The 12500-nt window shown below is 38.1% G+C and overlaps 1 protein-coding gene across 1 annotated transcript; it reads right to left on the bottom strand.

The window, feature by feature from the left end:
* Positions 1-11778: 11778 nt before the first annotated feature.
* On the bottom strand, positions 11779-12157 carry HELRODRAFT_79016 (hypothetical protein; the record flags this gene model as incomplete). The annotated part of the gene is made up of 2 exons (XM_009018885.1): positions 11779-11880; positions 12053-12157. Coding segments are annotated over 2 exons (207 nt in total), but the record flags the coding sequence as incomplete, so codon positions are not given.
* Between the last annotated feature and the right edge of the window lie 343 nt (positions 12158-12500).

The raw sequence follows: 12500 nt of genomic DNA, 5'->3' as shown, positions 1-12500 counted from the left end.
ATATATACTCACAAATATATTGATTACATACACACATCCATATACAAAAATAAATATATCTAACCAACCAACCAACCAACCGACCGACCGACCGACCGACCAACCAACCAACCAACCAACCGACCAACCAACCTACCACACCAATCATTCAAATCGCAAAATAATAATAATTTCAGAAAATCCATAGAACAAAAAAACTGCAAGAAATATTTATATTTCCGCTTTTAAAACATCTATCTGAATTTACTTGTCCAAAATATAATAATAATAATTATTATTATTATAAACGAATTAATGCAACGAACGAACGAACGAAAATAAAATCACAAACTGAATGAACAAAGAATGTAAGAATACGCATGATGCACGCGTCATCAAGCCGATATCATAATCAATAGGAAATTTAATTATAAATGACTACGTCTGTAACTACACAAACATAGACAGACAGACAGACAGACAAGAAAGACACACACAAACACACACACTCTAATGTAATATTATCAGTAGTTGATTATACTTCACTATGCGCGTTTCTTAAAACCATTTAGTTAAAAATTATTAACCAGTATAATAATAATATAATAAATAATATGGTACACGTATATATATATATATATATATAAATACAATATGGTGTTCACGTTCAATAAAATAATTGTTTTTTTTATAGGATAATTAATTGATTGAACTAATTATTTGATCGATCGATCAATCATTCAACCAATCAAATCAATCAATCATTCATTCATTCATCAATCAACCAATCCAATCGATCAATGTTTCTTCATTCTATCATAGCGGTGGATTCGTCACCAGAGAAACTTGAGAGGCTGAAAGTGTAATTCGAAAAATTTAAAAATTAATTAATTAATCAGATAATTAATTATTATTTAATGAGATTAATATTAATCAAAACAAATACACGCTCACACAGACACATACCAACAGAAAAAACACACCCACCCAAACACACAGAAACACGCACACTGGGATATAAAATCAGACAAATTTTTCTTAATCTACGCTTAGTGACACATTGATATTGATACATAATACCAAATTATAACAAACACGTACACCCATACACACAAACACACACACACACAAACACACACATACACACGCACCTCTTAATCTATGCCTCCTTCTCCTCCTATCAATTCCAGTCAGTTCGGATTTCAGTTCCATGTAGACGGATTTCAGCTGGTCGATCCTCTTCATTATGAATTCTATCCTGTCTTCCCCATCCAGGCATTTTCCTTCCTCTGTGTGCATGTACGTGTGTGTGTGTGTGTTTATGCGTTTGTTTGTATGTGAAGTTATGTGTGGAAATGTGTATGTCTGCGGTTATGTTTGCAACATGTTTGCGTAGTTGGTCAAGCGCGCAAGAAGAAGATAAGATAGAAAGAATACAACAAAACAGGATAGATCCGGATACATGCAACAAAACAGGATAGAACGGATTAGGATAGAAGAGAATAAAATGGGATAAGATAGAAAGAACATATCAGGATACAGGAATGGGTATAGAACAAAAAAAAAATAGGATAACTACTAACCTAGATCCAAGAAATTTAGATCCTTGTATTTAATGTGAGGCAGCTGACTGTTTTGGTGGTGGTGATGATGATTGTGGGCATTATTATTATTATTGTTATTATTATTATTATTACTATTATTACCAACGATACTGCAAAAGTTATTATTATTATTGTTGTTGCTGTTGTTGTTGCTGTTGTTGTTGCTATTGCTATCATCATTATTGTTTTGAGTTGCTAACTGGTGATGGGGACGATGATGATGAGGACGATGATGATGATGATGATGATGACGCTGGTGATGATGGTGATGGCTGGCAGATGAGTGAGAGTCGATGTCACTGTCTGATGCTGTTTAGGAGGGAAACGAATATAGTATTAATTATTAATAATAAATAATATTATGAATAACTATTAGTGATAAATAATATTATCATTAATATAATCATAATTATAATAATAACTATTATTATTATTAATTGCTTATCAAAAAATCGAAGAAAAATATACACGTGAGGGTAAAGACAAAGATGACGGTAAACTAACGTTCATTATCGTTATTTCCTCTGCTTTTAACGACATTATTATTATTATTGTTATTATTATTATTGTTGTTGTTGTTGTTATTATTATTATTATTATTGTTGTTGTTGTTCGTGTTTCTCCTCCTCCGCCGATGATGGGAAACAACGGAAGACGAGGCAACGATGACGTCATCCTTCTTCTTCCTTTTTGAGATCATCGACGAATCAGATTTGAAAGATTTCCTCTTCCTGTGCCCGGACAATTTTGACTGGCTGTCAGATTGCTGACTGGCTCCGCCCACTTAGTTATCGTAGAGCAATGTTTTTAATTAGTTTCTTTGAAACAGTGGATAGTTTATGATAATATTAAAAACCGAACAACAACCACACACCACACACACACACAGACACACACACACACACACAGAGAGAGACAAAAAATGACCACAACTGACCATTAGAGCAGCTGTCATTAGAAGCAGTACTGAACTCATAAGCAGATGGGGACTCAACGACATTGCCCTCCTCAAACATACCCTCAATAACCAGGTCACTATGACGGTCGTGGTGGTGGTGCAGTGGCCCGACAAACCCCTCAACTGCAACCCCCATGTACTTCTCCACTTCCTTGTTTGCCTCCCTGGTGCTCTCGTCATCGCCCCTGGCGACAGTCGCTAGGCAGTCGTCGTCGTTGTTGCTGTTGTTTCGGATGTCGTTGTCATCATCTTCTTCCTCTTCTTCTTCCTCTTCCTCGTCGCCAACAGTCACTTCTGCGGCTTCGATGCAGCAATCGTCGGAGGAGGTGGCCGTTCCAGGCGGAGAGATGTCAAGCATTGGGAGAGAGGATCTGTGTATGTTGTTTGTGTTTTAGGTGTACATGTTTTGTCTGTGGTATGATTTGTACACACATATGTGTGTGTGTGTGTGTGTGTGTGTGGTGTGTGATGTTGTACAGACGTGTGCGTGCGTGCCTGTATTAACCTTATAAGATCAGCCTCCTTGGAACACTGAAGAGCAAACTGAGATAGGATAGTGCAGTCGACGATGTTCTCATTCACCTTGCCATCATCTGTCCAAACAGACCTGTGTCTCGAGTGTTGTTGTTGTTGTTGCTGCTGTTGCTGATGTTGTTGTTGCTGTTGAGAAGAAGTTGCAACGTATGTTGGAGAGCTGTCGTCAACATTGTTGTCGTTGCCACAGTTGTTGGTCCTGTTAATTTTAAATATTTCACAAAATTTTCCTACTCTGCTAATTAGCTAATGAAATGAAATAAAACACGAACAGTTTGAGCTGAGAGTGAAAGAACCAAAATGAAGGATGGTGAATTATGAGAAGCGAATGATTAGCATACTAACAACTTATCTGGGGTGATATTATTATTATCAACATCATTAGCATCATCGTCGTCTTCCTCTTCATCATATTTGGTTTCTTTTTTTCCGCCGTGTAAGAACTTGTTCTCCTCGGCATCATCATTCTCTCGATCAAAAACCTTATTATTATTATTCTCATCACTGGCCCCGGCTGTGTCGTCATCGTCTTCATCATCGTCATCATCATCATCGTTAGCATCGTCATCACCATCGGCGTTGCTATTAATAGACTGTCGGCTGGACTTTTTCCTCTTATTGGGAATTCCAAAAGTTTCGCTCTTATCAGCAGCAGCGGCGGCTGATGTCGTTGCCGTCAGTGATTTTCTCTTGCGACCAGATCTCCTATGCAGTTGCTCCTGTTGCTGCTGTTTTTGAGGCTGTAGTAGCTTAGATTTAGCTGCTTTCTGCTTGTCTACATCATTACTGCTACTGCAACTGCTTCCGTTATTATCATTCTCCTCATCCTCATCATCATCTTCTTCGTGATTCCTACCATCACCACAGCCACCACCACCGTCGTCGTCGTCGCGTTTATGACCAACCACACCAGTGAACTCAGAAGCTTCAGCGTCATTGCCACGGTCCTCGCTGTTAGCACAGGCATCATTATTCCCACCATCATTCCTAATATTTCTAGCTCTTGATCCGTCGGCACAGGACACAATCTCGACAATCTTTCCCTCCTCCACCTCCACGTCCTCATCATCATCATCATCCTCATTGTCTTTATCATCACCAACATCATCGCCATTTACTTTTTCCAGGCAAGGCAGACGATCGTCGTCATCTGCAGCATCATCATTAACATGACGACGACGACGACGACGATGACGTTGGCTTTTAGGTATTTTCTTTTGGGTTTTCGCTTTCGAAGGGGACGATGATGAGTTACTAGCGAACTCGTCTTCGTCATTTTTGACGTCATCATTTTCATTACTATCATCCTCACCATCATCGCTGATGTTGTTATCATCCTCTTCCTCATCATCATCTTCTTCATCATCATCATTCTCGTCATCATCTTCGTCGTTAGCTTTTGATTTTATCAGGACAGGCGGTTCTAAACTGAATGAGCTGTTGACATCTTTCCCATTGTCCACCTCGTCATCATCATCACCAACCTCACCATCATCATCATCATCATCGTTAACATTCGCATCATCATCATCATCAGCATTATCACGCGCGCTATTTTTATCATCACGTTTGTGGTCATCATCATCATCATCATCACCAGAAGCTTCAGCAGTAGCGGAAGCAGCTTTCAGCTCCGAACTTTCCCCCTCATCCATCGGACCACCATCCTCATCATCATCATCACAAATTCTTTTTTTATTACCCCCCTTATCGCCACCACCACCCCCGTCAACGTCATCACCAGCATCATTATCAGCCTCTTCTTTCATATCATCATCGTCAGCACCCTCATCTTCATCAGCATTATCATCGTTTTTATTTTTAGCAGCTGCAGCAGCTAACAACGACGACGATGAAGACAAATCATCAGCTATTAATCTTTTCTGCCTGACATTACTACTTGCGGCATTAGCAGATGAAGTAGCACTGGTGCTACTACTGGTGGTAGCTGTAGTGGATGTAGTAGCGTTGTTGTCTGCAATCCTCTGCATCTTCCTTCTCATTGCTGAAGATGATGACGGAGAGGATGATGATGTTGCCTGCATTTTGTGATGATGGTGAATGAATGATTTATTTTATGAACGAACGAACGAACGAACTACAGAACAGAAGAATGAATGAATGAACAATTGAACGAATGAATGAACAAAAAAACAAATGAAGAACCAATAAATGGATAAGCTGATCAGTCAACCAACTAGCTAAACAACAACCAATCAAGCAGCCAGCCAGCCAGCCAGCCTGCCAGCCAATCAACCAGCTAACCTTTTTAACATCAGCACTAGATGGCTTAACGAATTCTAGAACATTCTCGATCTCTCTCCTCTCCACCCACTCGTCGTACCTGGAATTCCAGCCATTGTAGTGCACCAGGTACTTCAAGATAGACTGCTTTATGGCAATGTCCAGTATCTGGATGGATTTCATAATCTTATTACTAACTTCACCAACAACATCATCATCATAATCACCAACATCATCATCATCATAATCATCATCGCCAAACAACATCATCATCATCATCATCATCATCATCATCGCCAAACAACATCATCATAATCATCATCGCCAAACATCATCATAATCATCATCGCCAAACAACATCATCATAATCATCATCGCCAAACATCATCATCATCATCGCCAAACAACATCGTCATCACCAACTTTAGCTTCGTAAGTTTTAATATTTTTTCCCTTTCCATACTTAATGGCCACCCTCGTGCCCGATCCAAGAAGGTCACTCATCACGGCTGAAGTAGCTGCTGTCGTTGCTGAAGCAGCTGTCGTAGCTGCTGCTGATGAGGACGACGATGATGACGTACTTGACTTCCTGGTTGGGTTGTTGCGTTGTTATTATTTTTAATAGTTATTTAGTTTAACTTGATATTAAATATTTTATTTAATATTAAATAGTTTAATATTATTCTCAAACAGATGCTGAAACTTGTCTAAATGTTTCAAACTCAAAACTCTTCACAACACGTACAGCAAGTTCTTTATATATGTCCGTAGATTTACAATCAATATCTTTTAAAATCGAAAGATATTAAAGTTCTACAAAGACAAGAAACCAATCAACCAGCCAACCAACTTTTTATTATCTTCAGAAATGTTATCGACATTATCACAGCTGCTACTTGCAGCAGTGGTGGAAGCCAGCCTCCTTAACATCTGATGGTGATGGCACGATGAGTAAGAGAGGAATGATAAAAATAACAATAATTAATAATGATCATCATCATTAAAATCATCATCATATTCATTCTCATCCTACTCCTCCTCCTCATCATCGATAACATCACTACTCTCACACTGAACATCACCAGAGCTATCATCAGCACAATCATCTTCTTCAATACTCTCACAATCACCATCACCATCTCACTCATTCCTTCATTCACTCACTCACTCACCCTCCTCCCACTTTGAACTTTCTCTCCCTCGGCTGTTGCCTCATCAGCAACCTTCATGGAATCTTTTCTACTTGATTTATTTTTAATTTTGTTGTTGTTGTTGTTACTGCTGCTGCTGCTTTCATTATTGTTGTTGTCATTATTGTTGATATGTTGCTTCAGCTTGCCACTACCCGATTTCATCTTCCTAAAATTTTTTGTACTTGATGTTGGAGATGTTGTCGTTGCTGCCACAGATGTTGTTGTTGTTGTTGATGTTGTTGGTGTTGTTGCTGCTGCTGCTGATGTTGTGGTTGCTGATGTCGCTTTGTTGTTATTACTAGATCTCATATGTTGTTGCTGTTGCTGTTGTTGTTTGTGTCTCAGGGCTGCAGTTGATGGAGACTGTTGCGCAACTTTTTGCTTGCTTTGTTGTTGTTGTTGCAGATTTGTTGCAGCTGCAGGAGCAACTGAAGTTGCTGCTGCAGCTGCAGAAACAACTGAAGTTGCTGCTGACGCCGTATTCTTCACTCTACTCGATTTATCAACATAGGAAAAACCATGGTAATAAATCTCACCAGTTGGTGAGATGGTGATAGCGTTGTCGTCGATGTTTAGGTTGTTATTGGCTGACTGTTGGTTACTCAATGATGATAGGTTGGGATTGCTGTGTGATTGGGCCAATCCCGCTGTAGCTTGGTCAGCCGGTCCACCAATCACGTTATCCATATCATCTTTTGTCGATTTGCGCTGTTGCTTTGTTGTTGTTGTTGTTGCCGTTGATGATATTGATCTTTGTATGTTTTGTTGTTGTTGTTGCTGTTTTGCTGTTGATGTTAGTTGCTGTTTCATTTTGCTGCTGCTGCTGCTGTTGCTGTCTGACATACTGCTGCCTTTCACGTTTTTCAAGGTCCTGTAAATTGTGATTTTTTTTTCGTAAAAAATTGAAGAACCTTGCTAGTAACTGGGTAGATTTAAATGAAAATGTGATTATTAACCAATCCATCAAACAATTTACCAGTCGGTCAGTCAGTAAGTCAGTAAGTCAATCAATCAATCGATCAATCAATCAATCAAACAATTGATCAAAGTAGATGCATTAACAAAAAAATTAAGTGCTTCAAAATTATACCCAACCAATCCCCAACAACCAGTATAAAAATCAGCCATCCAATCAAAGTTAGGATAATATAATCAGTCATCTAATTCGAATTAGCAGAATAATTAACCACCCAATCAGAATACCTAAACCATACAATCGGCCAACCATCCAATCAGAAACCTTTTCAAATTTTTACCTGACAGGTGATCCAATGAAATCTTTTGCATTCGCTGCAGCACTAGAAGAGCTGCTTGACTGCTGGTTGTCACCATTAGATTTTTTACTGCTTTTACTACTCACATTGGTAGTAGTAGCAGCGGTAGAAGTAGTAACTGAAACAGCTACAGATGCTAAAGTAATAGTGGTAGTATTCGTTGCTGCTGCTGCTGTTGAGTCCTGATTAAATTTTTGGTAGTTTGAAATAAGAAACAATAGCAGCAATGGTAATCTGTTAGTTACTATCATTTATGAAGATTTTAAAAATTGTAAAACAACGAAAAAAAATTAGCAAGCAACAAAAAAAATCTATCACAACAACAACAACATGTACAACAGCAATTATATAAACAAACAACACTAATATCTGAAACTAAGCCAGCAGCAGCAACAACAGCAGCAGCAGCATGTACAACAACAGCACAGCACAACCAACAACAACACCAACCTTGCCAGGACCACAATCTCCATCATTATTGCCACTCCTACCAGCGAATTTCTCATAACCGTCGCCACTTCTTGTGGCAACTGCCGCATCACTGTGGCAGACATTAGCAGTGGAAACAGACGACGACATAGCAGACGACGACGTGGCTGACGACGCGATAACTTTCTTAGGCCCTCTAGCCGGGGCTTTGGGGCCCTCAAAGTCCCTCTCCCTGGATGTGAGGATGTTTCTGGTGGTGGATTTCTTTGGGGGGACTACCAGGGAACTGCCTAATTTTTTCTCCATCTCTTCGTGGGCTTGCAGGTAGCTGGGTTTAGGGTTAATTTTGTATCAATGCATCAATCAATCAATCAACCTATCAATCAATAATTTACTCAACCATTCATTCAGTCATTCATTCAATCAATCAATCAACAAATATATCCGTTCATCAATATTTGCGACACTTATTAATGGAGAGAGATGATAATTACTGCTTCATAAATCATTTCGTTCATTCGTTCGTTCATTCATTCATTCGTTCGTTCGTTCATTCATTCATTCGTTCGTTCGTTGTTTCGAGTCACTTATTTAAATCACTAAAATTGAACTAAATTACTTTTTGTAAATGGTCTTGTAGCCAGATGGCAATACGTTTTTGCTGCTATTATTATTATTATTGTTGTTATTGTTGTTGTTCTTGACTTTCATCTTCATCGTGACAACGTGCCATCTCATTTGGTTAGTTACCTGGTTGAGTTACGAAATAATAAAAACAACAACAATAACACATCATCATTGTCGTCATCATCATCATCACAATCATCATCGTCATCCTCACCACAATCATCATCGTCACCATCACCACAATCATCATTGTCATCATCACCACAATCATCATCGTCGTCATCACAACAATCATCATAGTTGGCATGGCAAAAAGGAACGCCCGAGAACAGACCTTATTATAGCCCCCCATGGACTGGACGACCTTGAAGAGTCTGTAGAGGTCAACCTCCTGCCCATCAGCCAGCGTGGGCATGTGATTGATGGGCGTGTTTCTCCTCTCCATCAGGTGGTACAAGCCGGCTATAAATAGATCTCGCTTCTCGGGCTGAATTGTGATTGGTCGATTTGAACTATTTGTAATCATGCCGGTCGGCGGTCAGTTTGAATGAATTTAAATTGTAGTTAGAGTTGCTTTGAGTTGATTATCTTAAGTTATCACTAGCTGGTCTACAATTGAACAACATGAAATGTGATTGGTCAGTTTGTTTAGATCGATGAATTTTTGTTTGCTATTGGCTGGCCGATTTAAACAGATTAATCTGAGTTGAAATTTCTAAAAAAAAAACGCCATATAATTATAAAGACATGCATGCAAAGCAAACAACCAATCAGCATCTCCGAAACATACATCGTCATCTTCGCCATCAACGTCGTCACCATCGTTATTATCATCTTCCTCATTATCCCAGCCAATCAGATCCTTCGAATCCCATCCAGCCGGTATTTCCGACTTCTCAAAATAGCACAGGGCTCTGTCCACTGCCAGTTTGTTGTGTTTGTCCTTGAACTTGTTGGCCAGGGATGGAGTGAACTCTTTGCACGAGTTCATGTTCGTTAGGTAGCTGAATTGAAGAAATGAATAATGGAAAAATTGAATGAATGAATAAATTAATTAATGAATGAATGAACGAATTAACGATTGATTAAAGAAATAAATGAAGAAAGGACACTAACAACTTTCCATCTTTAAACGATTTAACCAGCACCTCCTCTTCTCCAGTCGACATCTTGCAATCATCAGCCCCGTGCAGGCAGACGAGAGCAGGAATAAGCGTGCTACTGGTGCTATTATTATTTTTATTATTACTACTACTACTATTATTATTATTGTTGTTGTTGTTATTCTTGTTATTGCTCTTGGAGACGGATTGTTGTTGTTTTCTAGTGTTGCTGTTGTTGTTTTGCTTGCTGTCATCGATGTCGATGAAGACGACACTGCCAATTAAATCTTGACACCTATCTAGGAGCAAGTTAGCATTTGTTGTTGCTGCTGTGGCTTTGTTGTTGTTGTTGTTGTCATCAAATTTAAGTTCGGGTTTTACTTTGGAGGAATCCTTCAAATAAGCCCCACAACTATTATCACCGCCGCCAAAATTTTCACTACCACCACCACCATCGCCGCGATCGTCATCTTCACGCTTGATGTTCATCTGCCCTCTGCCCGTCACGTCGTTGCTGGTTGGAGCAGCCGACGATGACGTCATCTTGTTATCATTTTTGTCGTCACCTCTCTGGGATACGTCATCATCCTCGTCGTCGTCGTCATCGTCGCTGTCGGTTTCAGAGCTGGTCGTCGGTGAACGAAGGAGGAAATATAAATTGAAAAATAAAAGAATGAATGAACGAATGAATGAATGAAACAGAAAAAGAATGAAAAAATATGTGATTCACAATTTCTTTAACTTATTTTGCCTATTTTACCGAATTTTTTACCGAAAATTACAGAACTACCACCACCTTAACTTACTAAAACACTAGCCAACTTAGATACTTAACCGTTTACAAAATAACCAACTTGACTAACCAAGTGTCTTTTGCAGTTTTGCTGTGTTTGGTGTGTTCCTTTTTGACAACTGGGGACCAAAAATGATCAGGGTGTGAGAGTGGGAGGCCATCCAACGTCTGTGTAGAGGGGAAGATTGTGGGTAAAAAAAACAGTACAAATTAGTGAAATTAGGCAGATTGATCAATAAACCAATGAATAGAAAAATTTAGATTCCTTTATAGTTTTATATTATTTCAATTGATGTTGTCATTTTGTTGTGAGGAAATATTATGAATCATCATTAATAAGCCCCAATTAGTCAAATTAAGAAGATAAATATTCAATAATCACAAATAAAAATACGTAAATTTATTTATAATCATTCATAAAGTCAAGTAATATCAATGATATAATTGTATAAATGATAAATAAATAAATAAAATGAAAACATAAATAATAAAAGACAGACGTTGCATTTTGTGAAATGTCTGTCACCCTTGGGGCAGAGTTTCGACCTTTTCATCGTATTCTCATCGCCGTCATCGAAAACTGCATAGAAATTTTAATTTGATAACAACAAGAGGATATACAATTTTATCTTGTCAAATGAATGAGCCGATAAATTCATATAATTTCTCTTGAGAGTATGTTTGTAACTGATGATTAAATAGAATTAAATAGAGACCAGCGATTTTAAGATCTTTTTAACAATAATTGGGTTATATTAATTTGAAAATAAATATTTAAAAAAAAATATTAACCATATTTGGCATACTTGCATCAACATGAAAAACACACAAATCTAGCAAAATAATTTATAATAAATCTGAATCAATTATGATAATTAGTTAGACTCACCGACAGTATACAGGCTGTGGTCGGTTAATTTATTAATAGTAGCCTCCATGTATCTGCATACATCACTCCGCCAGACCTCAACTACAGAGCCCACCTAATTAACATAATTTACGTGGTAATTAACTATATAAGTTTGCATAAATTAGCATAATTAATTATAAACGAGGTAGTTGTTAATGAGGTAAACCTTAAGAGTGCCCTTGACATCTTTGTCATATGCTATGCAGGATTTTTGGCCATCCTTCAGGGTCAACTAGGATTGGTTGGTTAGTAAATGACATTTTTCACAAATTCTTCAAAAAATATCCACCATTTATTTATAAAATCATTTATTCAAAGGTGAATGCCGAACAGAATGTCGAATAACAAACCAAATTAAATTAAATTTAAATTAAAGTTGAATAAATTATCTATGCTAAACTTACTTTGCACTTGACCGACTGATGAACTTTGGTAATGATGGCCTCACAGAATGCTCCCTTGTATTTGGCACTGACCTCATCCCCTGCACTCAAATATGGCATTTCGTCGACCTATGTGTGACACGTAGGTGTATTTTTAGTTAGTTTATTTAGCATGCCCATTGTGAGTAATTATTATTATTATTACGGAAATTTATATACAGCGCTTTTTTATTGTTGAATCTCAAAAGCGCTACTAAATCATAGACAAATAAGACGGACATTCATTGTGCAAATAAATAAGTTTTAAGTTGACTTCGAAATTGTAAATATGATAGGTTAGGGTCACGTAAGTATGGAGGTAAACCATTACAAACAATCGGGCCAAGAACCGCAAAGTTGCGGGAACCCGTCACCAACTTTGTGGTCGGGATAAAAAATAAATTGCGCTCGGTTGATCGGAAGGAATATT

This window comes from Helobdella robusta (assembly GCF_000326865.2).
Source record: "Helobdella robusta unplaced genomic scaffold HELROscaffold_23, whole genome shotgun sequence".
Lineage (NCBI taxonomy): Eukaryota > Metazoa > Annelida > Clitellata > Rhynchobdellida > Glossiphoniidae > Helobdella > Helobdella robusta.
Note: the sequence above shows the minus strand (reverse complement) of the source record. Positions and strands in the feature narration are given on the sequence as shown.